This window comes from Manis javanica, chromosome 6 (assembly GCF_040802235.1).
Source record: "Manis javanica isolate MJ-LG chromosome 6, MJ_LKY, whole genome shotgun sequence".
Classification (NCBI taxonomy): Eukaryota; Metazoa; Chordata; class Mammalia; order Pholidota; family Manidae; genus Manis; species Manis javanica.
In genome coordinates this window covers 28,970-49,888 of record NC_133161.1, presented here as the reverse complement: position 1 = coordinate 49,888, position 20,919 = coordinate 28,970, and the positions used below count along the sequence as shown (strand labels likewise).

At 55.9% G+C, this 20,919-nt stretch overlaps 2 protein-coding genes across 16 annotated transcripts in view; one reads left to right on the top strand and one right to left on the bottom strand.

The window, feature by feature from the left end:
* DYNC2I1 (dynein 2 intermediate chain 1) overlaps positions 1 to 5,183 on the top strand; it is a 56,952-nt gene extending 51,769 nt beyond the window's left edge. For 4 of the 15 annotated variants that reach the window (XM_073238111.1, XM_073238109.1, XM_073238110.1 and 1 more), the window contains 4 exons: positions 173 to 272; positions 502 to 633; positions 2,255 to 2,478; positions 4,539 to 5,176. In XM_073238111.1, the coding sequence (XP_073094212.1) occupies positions 173 to 272; positions 502 to 633; positions 2,255 to 2,478; positions 4,539 to 4,713 (631 nt within the window). In that variant the 3' untranslated portion in view covers positions 4,714 to 5,176. Of the gene's footprint in view, positions 1 to 172; positions 273 to 501; positions 634 to 2,254; positions 2,479 to 4,538 lie in introns of those variants that run through there. The other 11 variants (XM_073238104.1, XM_073238103.1, XM_073238102.1 and 8 more) reach the window with 7 other exon arrangements.
* Positions 5,184 to 8,533: 3,350 nt separating this feature from the next.
* VIPR2 (vasoactive intestinal peptide receptor 2) lies at positions 8,534 to 20,478 on the bottom strand (the record flags this gene model as incomplete). The annotated part of the gene is given in 12 exon segments (XM_073239849.1): positions 8,534 to 8,620; positions 8,622 to 8,711; positions 9,728 to 9,863; positions 13,000 to 13,086; positions 13,334 to 13,461; positions 13,566 to 13,635; positions 14,962 to 15,022; positions 15,585 to 15,613; positions 15,615 to 15,654; positions 15,657 to 15,729; positions 20,339 to 20,402; positions 20,404 to 20,478. Coding segments are annotated over 12 exon segments (940 nt in total), but the record flags the coding sequence as incomplete, so codon positions are not given.
* Between the last annotated feature and the right edge of the window lie 441 nt (positions 20,479 to 20,919).

Here is a 20,919-nt window from a genome sequence, read left to right as displayed (position 1 = left end):
GAAATTATCAAGAGTTTAGTAATATAAAAAGAAACAGAAAATGGAGCCAGGACCTCAGAGGGAATGTGAAAGGCCTGTTATGATGTATCTCACGTGAAAAGTGATAAACATGTTAAGTGTCATTATCATGGTTTTAAAACTGTCTGTTAACAATCTTTGCTATTTTTATCAGCCTTTCCCATGAAGATGATGAGTTTTGGGGGACCACACAAACACTGAATGTTAAATTCCTGCCTTCAGATCCTAATCACTTTATTGTTGGCACAGATGTGGTGAGTGCCACGTCTTTTAAATATTTAATATTTGAAAATTCTACTTTGTAGATATTTTAAATTCTACTCTTTAACTCATTATTTGAGTTGCCTGACAAATATCTTCACTAAAGGTTAACCTACTCTTTACTTTTATTATAATCTTGTTTAAATTACATCAGGAATAATAGCTTTATCCAGCCTCGTACCTAACCTTTTCCTTAGTCACCTTTGCATCTCTTACCCCTAGGGCCTTGTAAGGCATGGCACCAGACAGGGTCCGAGAGTGTCTCCCAGACTGTTTGCACCCCAGCAGCGTGGTGTGAGACCAGTGAAGGTGAATGTGATTGACTTTTCGCCATTTGGAGAACCAGTATTCCTGGTAAGAAAGTCTGCTTTTAAAGCACCAGTTCTATTGGGGCAGCACAACACCTGGCCATCTGCTGGGATTTTAGAAGTCGGTCATCAGCAGTGTGTGTGGGGCACGCCTGCACCTCTCGCTCCTCTGAGGTCCACCCGTGTGGTCAGTACAGGCCCTTCACACAGCTATGGGATGGCTCAGATGTTAGAACATTTTATTTTGACATGATTTCAGACTCATAAGAAAGCTGCAGCAGTCCAGTTCTCTGCCTGCCCTCCATGCAGGCTCCCCACACGCCACGTTTGCCACCTGGCTCCATCCTGTCCCTCTGTGGGTGGGTTTACAGGTCCACCCTGAACAGATTGGTGTCGGTGTCCTCAGAGCAGGACCACCCTCTGCAGCTGTGGTCCTGTCCCCCACGGGTCTGACGGTGGTGACGTCCTTTCTAAGCAGAGCGCTGTCCCATCAGGAGCTTGTGCAGCTGCTGTGCCTCCTCAGGACCCTCTGACCTGGGCGTCTCCTCAGGCTCTCCTGCCTCGGCACTGCTGATGGGCATAGGATGCACCTCTGAATGCATGTGCTGGTCCGCACAGCTAGATCCGGGTCTGTGCCCTGGCCTGTGCCCGCTGGCGCTGTGCTGTGGGTCCTGCCCTTGCCCTTCTCACGCGGGTCCCGTGGGGACAGATGGGCGTGTCAGGAGCCCTGCTGCTCGTGGGGCCACTGGTGGCCTTGCCCGCCATTGGCGGTGGTGTCCAGCCCCCGCTGAGGCTCCGTGTGGAGCCAGCTGTTCCCTGGGCTCCTAGGCATACATGCTGCCTTTATTACGTGAATGGGCATGTGGCCCTTGACTCTTAGCTGGGTCCCAATCACTGATTCTGCTGCTCACACTGTCCCGAGGGGTGTCTTCTGCTGTCACTCTCAAGCCCTTCTTTGCCATCTGGTACAGTAGGCCCTGGAGTCAGCCACTTCTCCAGGGAGTCCTGGCTCCTGGTGGGAGAAAAATACCTGGAAACCAAGCTCTGGGCAGTAGACATGGTTGCTGTGCAGGCACTTTGGTGCCTACTTTGATCTCTGCCTGTCAGATGTCTCTGGTCCAGGGGACTTGGGCCCCCTGACTCCCCAGCTGGGAAACCCGCTCCAGGTGTCCTGGCGCACTTGAGCTCATGTGCTCCATCCTGAGTACACAGACGACTCATGATTGTGCCTCATGCCTCTGCGGCTTTTGAATATGTGAAGGATTGAATATATTGAGTAAAAAGGCATCAAGTGTCTCTTCCTGAGCTAAAAAGGTTTTCTTTGTGGAAATTTCAATCCAAGGAGACAGTATTAACCACATTACTGGTACTCATGTATGTAATTTTTCTAAAAAGGTGACTTGTTTACTTCCATGGAGCCTGTCCTAATGGCATATGATCACATCAGCAATAGTCAAGTTTGTTAAAAATAAATACTGTTTATATATTCACTGAATTCATTAATTATCAGCCATTTGGGGAAGGGGAGGGGTGCAAGTGTACTCGAATCTCCAAGGGGAGCACCTTTGTGCTGTGAGGGCAGAGGTAAGGCTCTCAGGGATTCCCCTGGCTGCTGAGATGAGGAGGAAAGGAAAGCGAGCCGGGATCAGCAGCCCCTCCCCACGCAGGCCGGCTGTTCTGACGGGAGCATCCGGCTGCACCAGCTGACGTCCGAGCGCCCGGTCATGCAGTGGGACGGCAGCACCGGCGGCCATGCCATCACAGGCCTGCAGTGGTCCTTGACGCGGCCGGCTGTGTTTCTGGTCCGGGATGATGCATCCTGTGTCTACATATGGGACCTTCTGGAAAGCGACTTGGGTCCCGTAGCTAAAGAGCTCATCTCTCCAGACAAGTAAGTCTGAGGGCCCGACAGGCCGTCGTGGCGTTTCTGCAGGGTGGGCTTTCCTACTTACTTTGTGCATGCAGTTGCTACGCTTTAAAATGCCATGATTCATACTGAAGTATGATTTCACGTTTACGTATTTTAGCATTATTTTGAGAACTGCTGTAAGATGTGTTTATTTCATGTTGGGTCCAGAAGAGCCTCGGGGTCAAAGGATTGTACTGTTCTGTTTCCCCATCATCATCACTCTGTGAATAAAAGGAACTGTGTGAGCTCCTTATTTATGTTCATTTACTATTCTTATAACTTTAGTATCTGCCTGAGTGATCTACATAGTGTTCCTGTTGTATCTACAAAGGGGTGCCACGTGGGAGTCAGTAATTCACGTGATTTCACAGTGACGCTGCTCCTGTGGCCCAGGCAGTGTCACAGTCACCCCAGTCGTGTGTGGCCTCTGCACTCGCCATGCGAAGCCCCTTGGGCTAGTGCCAGATGGGGGGTTGTCATCAGTCCACTGTAAATAAACCCTTGTCCCTGCCGTCTTATTAAATTTGATGCTTTCTTTATGAAGGACTCTCTCTGGTCCCCACTTTTTTTCCTTGAGAGTCCTTGAGATTTTATGTTTCTTGTCAGTAAGTCCCCTCCTGTGAGGGCTGTGACCATCTGAGGAGGATGGGGAGCCACCCACTGTACCCCACGTCCCTTTTGTAAAGGAAAGAGGAGGGTCAGGGGGATCGAACAGGAAGCAGTTTGCCAGGATACTGGGGACATGCTGATAAGGCCTGAATAAAAATGAGGAGTGCATTTATTTAGTTAAAGCACTAGGTATACTTATATTATTTTAGTCATTGAACAGTACATCGTAACACTGGGCTGCAACTCGTATAAGCACAGAATGCACTTATAGTTATTCCAAAGACTGTCTGCCAGTCATTTAATAAATCAGGTGTTTGTGGGGGGCAGATCTGCTCCAGCACGAGGGGTGCAGTATGAGCCGGTCCTGCTGGGGCAAGAAGGTAATAGACAAGGTATGGTCAGTGAGCCAGCCCCACAGTGCATGCAGGACACAGGGGTATCCAGTGTGTGGGCAGTGGTGCTGGGGCTTTAAATGGGGCAGGGGAGGTCTTGCTGAGGAGGGGATGTTCCACAGAGGAGCCTGGGGGCAGGGGCAGGCCCTCAAGTCCTGGGAAGGACTGTGCCTGTGGGGGGCTGGCGTGGCTGGTCAGTGTGTCCAATCTCGGGAGAGGGTGGCAGCTGGAACTGCGAGGAGCAGGCAGAGCCCCTCTCCCTGGACACTTGCCTCCGTGTCAGGCTGGGGAAGTAAAACCCACAGTAAGCGGCCAGTTACTTTTCCTTAGCATCAGAGAAAAGCAGAACAGAAAGAAATTCGAGTTTGAAAGGCAAGAGTCTAGATAGAAGGAAGAATTTGCCACTTTTAGGAGAAATTCAAAAACCATGAGGATGACTACCTGCTCAGTAGTGGGCAGCACTGGTGTTGCAGCTAATCCTGGGCCTGGACCTTGTCTGGTTTCCCACCCCACTGCTCGGGTTCTGTCCGGCCATCACATCAGAAGGACATTTCAAACTGTCCGGTGATGGTCCTCACCGTGTTTCCATGCCTAGGGGGCAGGGAGGGCAGAGGACCTGGTGCGTGTCGTGGAGTCTGTCAGCCAAGCGGCAAGTCTAGAGATGGGCCTGGTCAGGGAGATGGGGGCAAGGAGGGCAGGGGGCCAGGCAGGGCGGCCAGGATGGCTGTGGGTCTCTCACTGGCTGAGCTTTGCCAACAGGGGCGGAGCCCAGGGCTTTGGGCTGGTGGCGGGGCCTGGGGGTTCCGTCTGTCTGAGGGCAGCGTGTCCTGGGTCCACGCTGTTCCCTGCAGCCAGTCCAGCAGACCTCTAAACGCAGAACTAGGCCCACAGTGGTTTCTATCAAGTTTTATACGTTTATTTCTGGCATAACTTTTCACTGACTGTTACCAAATTTGTAGAATTTCTCTTCCTTTTCTCTCTTCCCTAGAAGGCAGATGGTTTGGGACACTCCGAATCACTGCGTGCGCCTCTCACTTGCAGGGTGGTGGCCATGACTGTAATGGGAGAGGCAGAGAGGACCAGGGGCAGCTTCCTGGCCCTGGTGCTGGCTAGAGCCTCTGGCAGCATGGACGTGCAGCACCTGAGGAAGGCGTGGGTGACCCCGGCGGGAGACGAGCGGAGGAGGCTGCGGCTGCTTCTGCAGGAAGCCGGGTAGGAAGGGGGCCACAGACCGCTGGTGCCGTCATGAGGATGGCGCTGCGCAGGACCCAGCGAGGACATGAGGGTGTGTGCTCCTACGTCTGTGTGCACATGTGTCATGTGGATGGAGGACGAGTATACTGTACATCATTTATTTTACAAGAATGTTACCCAGTAAATAAATCACTATTTTTTGAATGGAAAAAGCACACACTTTAGTGTTTCCTTAGCTTCACAGGAAATAGTCATGTCCAGTGCGTTCTTCTCTGAGAGTATTTCTACTTAGAAGAGCTTATAATATTGTCTCCTCTGTTAACTAGATTTCAAACAAACCTCCATGAAGTGTATTTAATGAACAATGTTCTTAGTCCTGCACAAAATAGCATATACACAGATCTAAACTAAGAAGAGCCAGTCTATTGAAATGGCCTCTGCCAGCTGTTCCCTGGAAGGTTTTGTGGGCTGCTGCTTTGGGCACTGTTTGAACATCTACTCAATCACATTTTGCATTATGCTTTCATATTAAAAACTGTCTTTGTATAAAAATAATACAAGTAAGTAAGTTCTGTGGACTTTGCACGCAGTCACAATGGGGACATAGGGAGAGGAGAATTCTGGGCTGGTACCTGGGAAAGCCCAGGATGGCCTTGCTGACCCAGCGTCACCCAGCACAGAGGCGGCCAGCGGGTGTCCCAACACGGTCCGGGCTCTCTGGGCCACACGCAACTTCCACTAGCCAGCAGTGGGGAAGCTCCACCCAGAACGGGAGTGCTTTTCACCTTGAAGGGCCTGGGAGGCCCCCTTCCCGTAGCACTCCATGTCCCGGGACCTCCCAGAGCACCTGTCCCGTGTGTGAGCGTGTGTGGCTGTCTTGCCTCTGGCATGCTCTGCCGGCTTCGGTGGGGCCGCGAGCTCTGGAGCAGAGGTGGATTGGATCTCTCGCCGTCGCCCCTGCGGCTCTGTGCTCGCTCGCCTTGCGCACAGCAGGCACCCGGCCTGTGCCCAAGGCAGGGAGAATGCAGGCTGTGCAGGCAGGCGTCTGTTCGGCTCTTGCTAGTACAGCGCAGTCATATTCCATAACAGGACATGGAGATTTCATTCTGCAGACAGGCTGGCCTCCCACCCTCCCCTTTCCATTCCCTCAAGCTTATTTGTGAAATCCATTTGATCTAAACTGGTGTTACGAGAGGGGCCTTGTCACAGCTCATGTGTACATGTCTACTGTCCCCAACATTTTAAAGCACAGCTTGAGAAATGAACATTTGGGGATTCCCAGGATAGAACAGCATGAGGTTGCTAACTAGAGCCTTACTAGACCCCACTGGAGGCTCAGGAGGACCCAGAAGGGATGATGCATGGCTACCAAAGACTGTTCCATGGACCAGGAGCAACTTCCTCCGGTGGCGATGTTGGCCCTGACCCGGGGCCGCTGTCCTCCCCAGCAGAGTGCCTGCATGTTGGACCCAAGGCTATGTCTGCCCCTACTCTGGGACAGCTGCTCCTGACTTTACCAGCGGAGCCCGCCCCCGTCAGCACCTCCTTCCTCCCACCCACTCAGAGAATCCAGTGCAGGAGACAAGGAGAGGGAGGTAAGTGCCAAGCACAGTGGAGCCATGATGACCTATGCAGACATGGAGGTGAGGCGCATCCTGCTGGTGGTCCCTGCCGGAGGGGCCGGCGCCTCGGGCTTCTGTTTTCTGATAGTATTTAGAGTACGAGGCACCAGGCTTGGAAGAGAGGACCCCATTTGAGTCCAGTGGGTCTGCACTGGAGGAAGTCTGCCGTGGGCTGGAGGCGTGAGTGTAAATGAACCTACATGGGTAAAGAATGCCAAGATCCAGATCAATAGTTACCTAAATAACCCTATCTTAAGACAAAACTTCAAAGGAATTATGAATCAGCTTCTAAATCATGCCTTATGCCAACCCTATCCAAAAGGCTCTAACCCCAAACCATAAGCCCTTAAGTGCACCTCCTCTCTGAGTGCATACTCCATCTGTATGCACACTGTCTTCTCAAATACACTTTATCGTTGCAGAAGACAGTGGCACATGTCTCTGAGCTCTTCTCCACACTGAAGGCAGGAGCTCGCCGGCCTCCACCTCTGTGGGCACGTCTCTGTCACCTTGCTGTTTCATTCAGCTTTCTAAGTCTCAACATGATCCTTTTCTCTTTCCCTCATTTCAGACCAGTAGGGAAGTGGAAGTTCTCAGAACATAATCTCATTCCGTCCAGTGCTTTGCGGCTCCCCCAAATCCTGGGGTGGTGGGGATATAGTTCCCATGCCGTGCAGATCACACAGATGCTGGGCACCAGGTGACCCTGGAGTAGGAATTGGTGAGGGATCTGCCCCGTGTGGAGCAGTGGGTCTGTGATTTTCCCTCCCCTCCCTCCGCTCTTCTTTACTCCACAGCTGCTGAATTTCGCCCCTTCTCTTGCTTTAATTAGAATTCCTACCTTGCTGGCACTTGTTTGACATGATGGAGGATTCTTTCCCCTCTGTCCCCTCAAAGTCGAGCACCCTCCCCAGTCTGGGTGAGGTTCCACCTGGTGCGCAGGGAGACTCTCCAGACGCAGCTGCCTGGCTGCCACGCCACTGTACCCCTGCTCGGGTGGGGGGGCCTGGGGCGGGCGCCTGTCTCCACCCTGACAAGACACTATGTGTCCACCTGCTCCTCTCCTTCCCCCGCCCACTCCACCCTGGAGGCAGGGACATCTCTGCATGTAATGTCCTATAAAGGCTGAGTCCATCAGGACGTGTGGGTCCAAGTGAATTCCTGCTCAGCATACAGATGTGAAATCAGGTTTCATTGAGGTTCAGGTGACTGGACATTTCTACATGTTTATGACACTGTAAAATGACACCCCTTGACTCTGTGGTCACCAGGTCCACTGGCTGTTAGTAAATACTTTCTGCACGGTTTTCCCTTTCCCAGGAAGGGTAGACTGGTTCCTGTGCATGGGCCTTGGTGTGTTACTGTCCGTGTGGCACCGCTAACACCCAGGCCTGGCAGCAGCCAGGACAGGCATGTGGACCTGGTAACAGCTAGGAGGTCCCCGGACACTGCCGCTTGGCTCTGCCAGCTCCCAGCCCAGGCTTCACTGGGTGTGGCACTCACACATTGAAGACACACAGCTGGGCAGCCACCTGGTGTGTCTGCAGCAGAGCAGGCCTCCACCACCACTGGTGGCCTCCCCTGCAGTGGTCCCTGAGACATGTGTTCTGGGGCTGAGGGGCCCTGGGGTGATGTGCTCCCCGGGGAACACCCTCCATGCACTTTCCCTGGGCTGGGTGGCTCTCCTGGCGGTGAGGCAGGGAGTGGAGAACCTGTGGTTTGAGCTGGACCCACCCGGGGCATGGGGACAGAGGGGCAGAGGTGCCCAGGCGGGCTGGGCTAATGGGCTTGCAGGAGCAATTTCATGGGAAGTCATGAGCCAGTCTCTGTGCACCTGTCCTGCAGACCAGAGGACTGCCCAGGGAGGAGGCAGAGGTAGGCTTGCGCAGAGGGAGGTCACTGGCCACCACCCAGCTCAGGCCTGGGCTCCTTGCCCAGAGCAGGTGCTGAGATTAGAGAGTCCCTTGTCTTTCTTCTGCAGCGGCTGGGCCCCCTTCCGGCCCCCTGCATCTCGTTTCAGGGGCCATGTGGTCCTCTGCTGTCTTTGAAAATGGGTCTGTCTGTGCGGCCAAACAATGTTCTGAACAAAATTGCTGGAATGTGGGAGTGACAACGATCAGACTTGGGTCTGTGTTGGCTGCCACGCACCCCCAGTCCCACGTGTGGGGCGAGCCCAGAAGCGCAGACCCATCGCGGGGACTGCCGGCCTCTGCCTGCGGGCTAGATGACCGAGGTCTCCTTCTGCAGGGAGGATGGGGCGAGGGAGCCCTGGCTGCACGGCAGGGCGCTCTCTGAGCCGGTCCTCCAGGAGGACGGATGAGCCGCGCAGCCTGTGGTCCCAGCTGGAGGGCTGGCGCCGGCACAGGCCTTGCCATTTTCTTCTCAGCTCTCCGTGCACCTGGGGGTCAGCAGGCGTGTGAGCCGGGGCACGCTGCTCAGGGGCCCCGCCAGCAGTCACCCTGTGAGCGAGCCGCCTCCCTTTGCCGGCTGGGCGGGTTGGGCTGGAGGACCCAGGCCTTGAGTGGCTGGTTTTGGGAGTGCCTGGGCCCAGGGTTAACGTAGGTTTTCAGAAGCACCTCGGCAGCGGGATTGGAAGTACCTAGATCATGGTTCGCTGCCAAGTGTGTTTGAGGGATGTTTGGAAAGGAGAGGCAGGTGGAGCGTTGCACAGACCCCGAGGACAGAGGGGCAGAGCAGCCAGAGCCAGCTGGGTTTAGGCCCAGGCTCTGGGGAAGAGCAGAGAGATGGGGAGACAGCGGGCAGGGAGCGGACAGCCCCCAGGAGTGAGCGCGGGTCGCTGTGCAGAGCCGGGTCGCACACCCCCAGGCTGCCCAGGCTGACCCCTCCGGCTGGGGAAGGCCTGGGTATGGAAGATGCCTGGTGGCCAGGTGGTAGGGTTGGGGGGAGTGCTGTGATTCTCCCCATGTTGGGTGGTGTGGCGTGGCAGGAAGGCAGGCTGGGGAAGCACTGGTCCTGAGGAAGGGGAGAGGAATCCGTGAGTGCAGAGGTGCCTGAGGGACAGTCAATGGGTGGGGAGACCACCCCCAGAGGAGGGCAGGGAGCAGCCCGACAATCCCAGTGGAGTCTCCAGCAGGGTGTGGGTGTCCTTCTGCAGGTCGCAGGTCTGGCCCCGGGGCTGCAGGGTGGGGGGCCTCCAGTGGAGCCCTGGCTTGGGGTGGAGAGAGACTGTGCCATTTCTCCACTGGTGCCGGGGCATGAGGGCATGGGATGAAGCTTTCGGGTGAGCCATGGGGCCACGGCGGAGGCCTAGGCTCCTCCAGGCTGGGGGATCCCTCACACACGGGTCCCGAGGCGCTGACAACTTACTTGCTGTTGAGGAAGCAGTAGAGCACCCTGTGGGCAGGAAGGGGCGTCAGCGGCCACTCAGCCCTCGGGCAGGGGCAGCCCCTCCACGTGCAGTTGAAACGATCCCATGCACAATTCAAGCAGGATCTGGTATGTGGAGGAGATGCCAATGGGAAACACTGCAAACACCACGTAGTGGACTCCAAACAGCGGGATGAGCAGCAGCGTGGACTTGGTCAGCCTCCTGCCCCGAAAAAGGGGACCCAGTCAGGCAGGGCTGCAGGCTGGCCCGCAGGAGACCGGGCACACCCACACACTGGCCCAGGGCCTCACCTCCAGTCTCTTTTCTCCTAAGTTTAAGTATCACACACCCCCAGCCCCAGGGCAGAATGGGCAAAGGTGGATAAGAATCTGTTTGCCTCGTAAAGTGAATAATCTCTCACAAGGAATCTCGATGGGGCTGCTAGTGAAGATGAGCCTCAGAGGGTTTGGCCCCCTGTGTGTCCCTGGTTTTTCAGTTGGGACGTCCACTGGCATTTAGGGACAGAGGCAGGTGTTAATTTCAGATCACAAGCAAAGATGCAGGGGGGTGCGGCACCCACGTGGGAGGGAGGGAGGGAAGGTCCCTGCAGAGGCAGTTCCCGGTTTGGGCTGGTGAGCTGCACTCCTGAGCCCATGGGTTCTGTGGAACTGGGGGACCTGGACCTGCACAATTTCTCTGTGTGAGTCATTATCCTCCCTAATCAGAACACAGATTTTTCTGGCATTGTGTTTTTTTTTTTTTTTGAGAGGGCATCTCTCATATTTATTGATCAAATGGTTGTTAACAACAATAAAATTCAGTATAGGGGGGCCAATGCTCAATGCACAATCATTAATCCATCTCAAGCCTAATTCTCGTCAGTCTCCAATCTTCTGAAGCATAACGAACAAGTTCTTACATGGTGAACGAATTCTTACATAGTGAATGGCATTGCGTTTTATGTTGAAAATAAAGTAGATGAACTGAATTCCACTCTCCAAACACTTCTTTCCCTGTTCTATGTCTCAGTTCTCCAAGTCGGTGCTTCTCAAGCTTCAGCTGCACTGGAACCCATGCAGGCCACCTTGAAAAGCAGAGGCTGGTCCTGTAGGCCTGGCACCTGGCCTGAGAGCCCCTGTATCTGCCAGCTTCCCAGAGGTGCTGCAGCGGCAGTCTTGGAGCCCCACGTCGGGAACCGCCACTGTAAGGCAGCTGCCCTCACTGCTGTGGGCTAGAATCACCTGGCTGCTCGGTCCAGCCTGTCCCCCCACTGCTATCCAGGTGGGTCTTGGTAGGTGGGCCCCATGCCAGTGTCACATCTTCTGGGTGATTACAGAGTGTGACCAAGTGTGACCCCTACAAGGCCCCTGTGGCCATGGACCTGGACCCCTGGAGCCACCTGGGGACTCACTGGGAGTGCAGGGCCTCAGTCCCCAGGTGACATGTGCATGTGGACCCCCAGTGACTGCAGCAGGCTTGTCAACTGCCCAGCTGCCTCTTCCTGAGTGGGGGGGGGCTCCACTTCATCCCCCTGCTCTTGTTAGTTGACCCCCAACAGTTAGAATAAAGTCATGGATTTCTTATGTATTTTTGAGGTACTGGTGTGAAACCAAGCCCTCAGAGCCTGGATGTAAGTTCCAGAAATGTGTTCATTTCCCCCAGTTTCCCTCACAACAAACACCTGTGGTGTTGGCAACCAGTGGAACATCCTGTGCCTGCACAGACCCCGAGCCTCCAATTCTGCAGCAGCTGTGAGCACCCCGGATTCTCAGTCAGCAAGGACTCTGCACTGCCAGGGACTCTGCACTGCCGCCGGATGCCCTTGTGGGCCCAGGCCATGCTTACCTGCCTCTCGGCTCAGGCCGGCCTGGTGAGCAGATGCTGAGGCCCTGTGGGCATCTGTGCCTTTGGCTGTATGCTAGAGGGACAAGCTGCCCAAATTCTCATCATTAATACATCCAACATTTGCCATCATGCTAATTTCCAGAAAAGGGTCCCAGCAAGACTGACCTCTGGGTACCTGTCCAGGCAGAGTGGTTACTACCATTCGTGATATGACAGTTACATGGGAGAGACACCAACATATGACCAGAGAGATGCCAGACGCGCTCTGCCTTTTTTGTTATTCTGGAAAAATATTCTATTGTCCCCATTTAATTTTGTTTCCAAAATACAAGCATTCATCTCTAGACCTACTTAACAGGAAGTCCCCCAAAACCAGAGAAAGGTGAGCACGGAAGCTAAGCAAGACTCATGGAGAATGAAAAGGGCTGCCAACCTGAGGTGGTTTCCAGGGATCAGCCCGGCCTCTCACCGGAGCTAAAAACACTGCTCAGATGCTGCAGCCAGAACTGCTCTGCCCTCCCGGCCTGACGTGGGACCTTTTCTAGGTCGCGGGCTCTGTGCAGCCCCCTCTGATACAAAGGGGTATTTATATATGCCAGGGCACAGTCGGGTGACTGCCTGCCAGGCTCTTACAGCGGCGGGGCTGGGCACCACATGCCATCCGGACACTGACAGTCCTCCTGAACGTGGAGATGGTGACTGTGGTTCCCACCTTCCCACTGAGGAGACTTCGGCCCAGAGGGGCATCTCCCCCTGCAGGCCTCCAGCTGGCATAGGGCTCCAGACTACCAGGGATGCTGCCTGCTTGCCTCCCTAGGCCCTGAGGTCTACAGGAGGGTGAGGCAGGAGCTGGTGGGGTGGGGCCCATGGACGGGCAGGTGGGTGGCTGGGGTCTGGACCTGGTCATCTGTCCCCAGGCTCCCAGTAGCTGGACCAACCACTCCATACTTAAATAGTGTTGATTTTATACTAGATACCTGGGCTTTATTTTTTCTTTATAAATTCTTGATAGAAATTTTTAGAATCTTTAATTCCTTCAGAGAATCTCTCAGCTCCTCATTAATTGGCTGGGTGATTGTGGGTGACTCCCACTCCCACTAAGTGGAGATGATGAAGACCATCTTCACATGATCATTAACAAACACAAATTGAATTATCACTAAGGACAAGGCCTGGCATTAGGTGTGAGCATGAGCCCCGTGGTCTGAAGGGGAAGAAAGGATTCAACATAAAATACTAGCAATGTGGGGCCAAAGAGAAAAGTCAGATTACAGAACAGGCTAAAGTATCAACAGTGGCTCCCGGAGGGTGTCCATGCCAACACAAAGGGAAGGGGCTGCGGCTACTCCCTCCCTTGGGCAAGACACCAGCCTCAGCCATGTGCAGTCCCAGGAATTAGCCACGAGCACGTGCCTTTGACTACAGAGGGGCCTGGGCCGCTTGCTGGGTATGCCACCCTGGCCCCAGGCCTGTGGTGAGGGCCTCTCAGCCCTGGATCTAAGCACATACTCACTTATACTGTGACTGGTCATTGCCACCGACATCTGGGGATGTCAACTTCTGCAGTAAAACTTGTATAATACAAAAAGGACAAAGTTGACTTGCACAAAAAGAAACAGCATGTCATGTGGAGCCCCCCAGCCTGGGAGGGGGGTTGACTGGGAGGCCTGCGGCTCAGCCCTGTCTGGGCGGCTGCTTCTCGCTAGGCACAGGGCTCGGTGCCCCCCACCCCCCGACAGGTCTGCCCCCGGTTGGAGTTGGCAGTGTCTGTACCACTGTCTGTGGCCCAGGTGGCAACACGTATGAGGTAGTTTGGAGATGGGAAAGGGGCAAGGAGTCCAGTCCACCTCCCATGCTTGGCCAGCCTGAGGGTGCCTGCCCTGGGGAGCCCTTCCTGCCAGGGAACTCGCACCTCCTGCTCCAGGAGGTGGGCTGAGCCCTCAGCCCTTGGGAGGAGCTTGGCTGCTCCCTCGGTCTTCTCCAAGAATGGGGCTGTTTAAATTGAATACAGGGTGACAGGCTCGCCCTGCCAAGTGCTACCCACCAGATAACTCATGTTTCCATGTAGAAACTACTTACTATAATAGAAATTAAAATTGGTGTTCGTATAACCCACCAGGGAATGCTGTGGTCATTGGTATCCCAGCAACTATTGAAAAGAGAGAAGGAAAACCCCATTACCACCTACTCCATCTGTAAACCACATGGTGTGTGGACTGTGGACTCACCCCCTGCAAGGTGCTGCCCTCTGCCTCCCTTGGTCACCTCCCTTGGGTGCGTTTCCAGGCTCCTGGTGCCACTTCTTCCACGGTAAGAGCATAACTGCTCTGCATTTACAGGTCTTGGCACAACCGCCCCCGTCGAGATGGATTCACTGTATTCTCGCCGTGATGGCTCGGGGAGCGGGGACACCAAAGCACACGTCAGCTACACCCGGGGAGCCGGCACGACTCCCACTTGCTGCGGCAGACAGCAAATCCAGGGACGTTTCTCCTGAACCCCAGTTTCCTCACTTTCTGAGGTCTGAATGTATGTACAGAGTGACATTTAAGATGTCTGTGCAGCAGAAGAGGCCAGCACAGCTAGAAACGTCTGTCCGGGAGGCATCGTCTTTAGCTGCCTAAAGGGCTAGAGGGTCCCCAACATTCCTTCTGTTGTCAAATCCAGCAGTGGGGGACAGCAGCCCCTCCCAACCAGGAAAGAGACACACTCTCGACCCCAGCTGGAGCTGGTGTTGCCCATAGGATGTGAAGCCCTTGGGAACCTAACCACGACCCCCACCCCGACCCGAACCCTGACCCACCTTAACCCCGACCCCAACCCCAACCCCAACCCTTCCAGCCGACCTCTGAGCCTGCCAGTGTGAGCCATTCTAAGGCTGGAAGAACCACCGCAGTCGGCCCCAACGGCTGCACACAGAAGCACACCGCATGAGCACACCGTGATTACCCAAGTCCCCATTCCGGGTGTATCGGTACTGGTACTGGGTGACTTCCAGTGCCGACAGCCCCTCCCGCAGTACTCACAGTGGGCACGCTTGGTGCCTGGGTGGGGCCGCCACCTGCTCTGCACCCTGTCTGCACTGCATCCTGCACATAGGACCCAGGCAGAGGTGGAGAACCATTCCGAGAGCTGCCCTCCTGCCTTTTCAGCCCGCCTTCCACCCTTCCCCCTCACCTTTGGCTCAGCAAACACTGCGTGTGTTTTGTCCGGCTCCCTGTGTGAATACTGCTCCCCTCACCTAAGACCCGGATTCCCGTGATGAGATCTGCCTGGTTTATCCCACTTCCCACTCTGCAGCAAGGCTTGCCGGATCCCTTCTCTCCAAACACTATGACCCAGGGACAGTCCTCCCCACGGCACTCGGAGCCGCTCATTTGCTGCTGACCTGGCCACGCCTGCAGACGCCGACCGGGCAGGAGGAACCACGCGGCTCCGCCCACTCCAAAGGCAGAGGTATGGGCGTGACACTCACCCCGTGTCCTCTAAGGAGAGCCTGGTGGCTGCCCACGCCCCCGTGCAGATGGTGGGGACAGCTGCAGAAAGACACCCGGGCATCCGCAGCCCCGGCTGGTCACCGGGGGCAGACCGGCAGGGAGGATGCAGCTGTGCGTTTCATCCGCCGGGGCCGTCGGGGACCAGGGCTCTCTGTTGATGACATTAAGCAGAACCACCTCATAAACAGATGCCAGCTCACACCTGGGCCTCATTAAGGTGTGAAGACGAGTGTGTCTGAACTCTGAGTACCCACTGTGCGTCAGGAGCACTCATTCAAGTGCAGAGAGGCTGTGCCCGTGCGACGGGGCACCCCGTCCCTAACAGTGGAAGGGCTTCCTGCTCTGTCTTCCCTGCAGCCTTCTTCCCGCCTGTCCCCCCTTTGGGCACACCCCAGGAATGTGAGCTCAGTGCAGCTTTAAACCAGCTTTCTGGGTCCCAGAAATGGTAATGTGTTGGTTGTTGGAGCCTCCTAGAAAAGCTCGCCCCAGTGTAGCCTGAGTGCTCCCTACAGCGGGAGCAGGGGTTCTCCAAGCTGAAAAGTACCCCCCAGGTCAGCAGGGAGGGGTCAGGTCTGGGGTGGGAGGGCGCTGGGCAGCTTGCCCCATCCGATCAGGAGGTAAGCTGTGAAGCGGTGGCGGGAGCATGGCCACCAGGAGGGCATGCAGGTGCAGCCCTCGGCCAGCAGCCAGTAGAAGTTGGACATGACGCAGTCCTGGAAGAGCACCAGACTCAGCCTGCAGCCACCCTGCAGGGTCACACACCAGCACGGGCACGGCCCTGAGCACAGCACATGGCAGGCCGAGCCACCCCTCAGCACCACACCCACGCTGCTGTGAGAGAGGAGAGAAAGCGGGGAGCGGGTGTGCACAGCCCCCGCAGGTGCTGGCACCTCACACAGCCCCCAGAGCTGTGCTCAGGGCTCCCCGCCTCCCTCCCCGCTCCCCATCCTCCACTCAACCCTCCTCCCTCTGTTCATCCCAAGATCCACTCTTAGAAGGGATGAAGAAATAAAGGGAAAAGCAAGAGAAACCGGCAATTATTTCCCCAGGAGTTGTGGAAGGGTTTTCTCTGGGGAGAAAATTGCACAGGATATAAAGCATATATATTTAAATACAGTCTCTCAGGCCTTCACGTAATAAATGAACCAGATGTTCGAACTTCACATGCAAACACTAAACTGCTGCTTTTAATCATTAAATTTACTTAGGAGTCCTGAAAAAAAGGACTTTAATTTCTGTTCTCTGTCTCTGCAGCCTCCCCCTAAAATTACTGTGTGGCTGTGCTTCTATATATCCATATATGTGGATACATTTTCACATTTATGTGGATACACTGATGTGTACATGTGGGCATGGACACATGTGGGATGGATATGCTTACATAATGCAGACACACATGGCGTGGATATGCTCACACGTGCATGGGCACCCACACGGGGCAGATGCAGATATTTTTATATGGCATGTGGATGTATGTTTATATCCACTTACATACATACTTGTGGGGTGCTTAAAGGGACCCTGTTGGGCTGCAAGGACTTTGGCTGACAGTCCTCAGCCCTCCAGCCTGCCCGCCTCCCGCCGCAGGCCTCTGAGGAGCAGCAGAGGGAAGGGGCACTGCTTACTGGGGCTGGGACCCTGAGTCCTAGCGCCAGGGCCTCATGGACACAGAAATTCACGTGATAACAGCTACAGACATGGGAAACTCGCTCCATAGCCTGTCAGTGGGGCAGGCACGCAGTTGGGCTAGGTATGGATGGGGAGGCACGCCCTGCCGGACCAGCACAGGCTGCAGCTGTGAGTGGCGGGTAGAGCTGCCAGCTCTCTGGCCTTTAGGAAAGCAACCCAGTTCTAAGTGTGAGGGTTCACTGCACTGCTTTCCTGCAGAGCTCCATCTGACAGAGACGAGGTGCCGCATGTGAAGATGTGTGTGCCGGCAGGAACCACGACACTGAGGCTGTGCCTGCTTGGTCGGATGTCACAGCCACATGCTGGGCTGCAGTGCCAGTCAAAGGAAACACTGACACCCCCTGGGCTTGGAGGATTTCCACGACGTCCTGTTGAATGAGGAAGAGGATGCAGAAAAATGGTCTTTAAGATGATTCCGTTTTCTTGGGAAAACTGCAAATACTGTGTCTGCAACTGGTCCATTTTCTCATTCAACATCACCACACTTGAGGACTGCAGGGGCCAGGGCGTGGCACTCCCAGCTAGCCTCATCCTCAGGGGCTACAAACCACACCCCTCAGGGTTCTCGATGGCATCCCAAAGACGTGGGGGCAGAGCCTGCCCAGGCCAGTGGTGAGAGCAGCAGTCCTGACCTGCCCGGCCCTGGTCTGCAAGCCCCACATGCATGCACGCACCAGGGTGGAGGGGAGGAGCCCGCCTTGGCTAGGGCTGCCACCACAGGTCAACTTCCCGTACGGTTGTTCATGTTCTCTGGAGTGTGGTTTTCCAGGGCAGTTGGATAAAAACCAGACAGACCAGAGCAGAGGATCAAGCCCAAGTGTGTGCAGGGCTGGAGACCCTGGGAAATGGCAACTCCAGCTCCCTTTGTGATACAAGAGGCCCAAGTCCACGTAAGGATCAGGAAAAGCCGCGTGTCTCCTGGGCTGCTGCAGGTAAGGTTTGCTGTCACACTTGGACGTGTGTATCCACTCCAGGCCCTACGGAAATGTAAGGCGGTTCTCTGGTCCCTGGGAGCCTGGTGACATCTGTAGTTGCTGATTATGAGCAAGCAAAACAGGATATTTTTTTGAATGTGTGAAATACCATTCAGACAGCAATGGGGCCAGCACAGAAAGTGGGCCTTGGCGCGGGGGTGTGTCTGACACCCGGAGCCCCCGCTTGCACTCAGCCTCGGGCAGAGTTGCGTGTCTGTGGTGATGCCCGCAAGGTGGTTTCCTGGGTCCCGTTCACAGCTGTTCTGCACTTGAGGACGTAGGGCTCCCGCAGCACCACACAAACCTCAGGCAGGTGGTCCTTCCAGGCATGGATGCAAACACAGGAACTGAGTCTGAAGGGCGCATGCAGTGGGCACCTCACCCACTGTGCCCCTTTGCTCACTTCCCTTCCTCCTAATCCCCCTGTCCTTTGGGCTGTGGTCAATGTGTCAGCTCGGTGGGCCCAGGACCCTCACCCAGCCTCCAGCCTGGCCCTGTGATGCACATGCTCTTCCCAGGCCAGGGGTGTGGCCAGCTCAGAGCTGGGGACTTGGGCCATCAGGGATGGTCTTGGAAGCCTGGGCTGGGGCTCAGAGCGTCCCCAGGGGCCCCACATGCTGTGCGCTCTGGTCTCAGTGAGAATGACCTGTGTGCCCCATGCATACCCTCTGGCAGCTGGGCGCTCCCAGACCACCCCGGGCTCAGAGGCAGCCACGGCACAGACCATGCAGGCAGAGGTGGTGGGGGCTGGGGGCTTCTGAAGAAGAACAGGCTTTTTCATGCCTCGGCCCATATGCACACCCTGAGGAAGGATGGCCATGCCTCACTGGGGGACCCACCCCAGGTGCTCTGCTTGGGGGAATGTGTTTGGCTGAACCCAGCTGGGAACAGAAGTGTCCAAAAAGCAGAGATGAAAGAAAGGCTTCTTCTTCCCATCCCCACGTGGGGCCCGAGTGTCCCGGCTGATGGACTCACTCAGGGCTCTGCACCCATGAAGGGACGATGATAGGGAAGAGCCCTTCTCCTCCCCGGGCCCCACTTTCCCCGCCTCATGTTTTGCCCTGTTTTCCTGCTGCCCCCTCCCTCCCTTCCTCTCCTGGCACAGGAATCTCGGTGGCATCTGGTGCCCTCCCCTCTGCTCCATGCTTTGGGGATGGCGAGGGGAGGCACCCCTGCCCACTCCATCCCAGAAAGCGGTCCTCAGAGATGCTGGGACAGCGCGAGTGGCCCCGCAGGCATCTCAGCTGGGCCATGGGCCTGCAGTCGGCCAGAGCACAGCCTGAGCCCAGTCAGCAGTGACACGCCACAGGTGGCTGGGCTTCCCTCAGCCCCACATCCTCATTAACCAAATGGGTGAATTGCTCTCTTGGAGGCAGCTGGGCACCATCGACAGGGTCCACAGGCAAAGCCCAGTACAGGAAGGGGCTCCAGCCATGGTGGGGGTGGTCCCATCCACCGGGGTGGCAGAGGGCTGGTGGGGTGCCAGCAGGGTGGGTCACCCTTGGCTTGCCCCCCCAGGTGCCGTCCTTCCCCCATCCCTTGGCGAGGAGCCAGTCAGGACTGTCCACATGGCAGGAGAGGGTTGAGACGCAGCTCCTCAGAGGCCTGGTGTTTGTGGCTCCATGACGGGCAGTGGAGGTGGCGGGCTCCTCAGAGCTTTGAGGCCATCCAGGGAAATGCTGGCGGTTCCTCAGGGGAGACCAGCCCTTGTCATACACGGAGACTCCCCGACTTCCTGGGGTGGGATTTGTGGGCTCCTGGGCATGACAAGAGTGCCCGTAGGCTGTGAGCCGATTATCCCCCAGATGTGTTCACCTGCAGCCTGATGGCACAGCTGATGTTCTGTGGTGTGGAAAGGGGTTCACTGTCTTAAAACCAAATCAGTCCGCATCTGTCCAGTGCAGAGCAACCGTGTGGCAAAGCCATCCGGCCGGAACACAAGGCAGGCCAGTGTCCTGGCTCCTTGCGGGTGAGAGGAGCCGACGTCAGGAGGTGCGACCACGTCAGGGACGAGGCACCAGAGCCCGAATGCCTGCCAGCGTCCCGAGGACACCGGCGCCGCGCAGCGGAGAGGAGCCCGCGCACGAGGAGCTTGCTTGGTAAGCGCCGCGCTGCAGTGGGCTTGGTGCTGACGACCATCTCGCATGCTCCCTGGGCCCGGCGGCCGGAGGACCACGGGGCTGCGGTGTCACCCCACTGCCTCTGTGGGAGCCGGTGACTGACGCGGGTGCCCTTGTGCCTGAGGGCCGAGCCCACGCTCGCCCACAGACGTGCAGCTGGGCTCCCAGAGGGTGCAGGGGACTGATGGGAGCATCTCCCACACAGAATCGGGGAGATCTGGGGACAGAACGATGGCTCTGTGCTCGTCCCTCCGTGTTAGGGTTTTCCAGCCCAGAACCGCTGCTGACAAGCCCTGGCAGTAGGGGAGGGGGGCCCAGCCAGCCGCCTGCCGGTGTCACCCCCTTGTCTCACCTCCGAGCTGGGCCTGCTCTGGGCCCCCGCCCTACGGCCAGGCCCGTTTCTCAGGCCTGAGCGCGACCTCTTGGAGCCCGTGCACCAGTTCCAGGGCTTCATCACGCGGGAAGTGGGGATTAGAGGAGGGGTGGTTCGCTGAGCAAGGAGGTTGGTGGCCGCACTGCCCACAGGCCACACCCCCGCAACAAGAGGGCTCTGCCCAGAGGGGCGGCCTTACCCAGGAGGACTGTCGGTTGGGGCAGTGCCGCGTGCGGGAGCTGGAGCACAGAGCGTCATCCTTGCAGCGCCGAGACGGCTCTCAGGATGAAGGAGAGGAACCGGTTCAGGTGGGTGTGGTTGCGGGTGCAGTGCAGCCTCCTGGTGGGGAGGTGGGCTGTCACCCATTGACGCGGGGGCACTTAGAACCTAAGGCTTCCTTCTTTTTTAATGGAAGCTAATAATTATGTGACTACTCCCTAGGGTGTATCGAGGATGTTTTCTGTTTTGTATTATGATAAATATTTTTGTACATGAATCTTTACCGTAATTCCCGACGAGCTCCTCAGGTCAGAGTCCTTGAACAGGACCTGGGAATGAAAGTATAAACAGCACTGTTTCCAGCAAGGCTCACGTCAAATGCCCTGTTACTGGACTTAAGTGTCTGTGATACCTTCCATATCTAAAAATGCTCAGAACGTTTTGTTTATAGTGCTCTTATAACACTTAACCTCTGCTTCGGAGAAGACATTGAATATTCAATTTGACTTTTAATTGAAAAGTCATTAGGAAAACCAGCTGTCATACACAAATGCATTTACA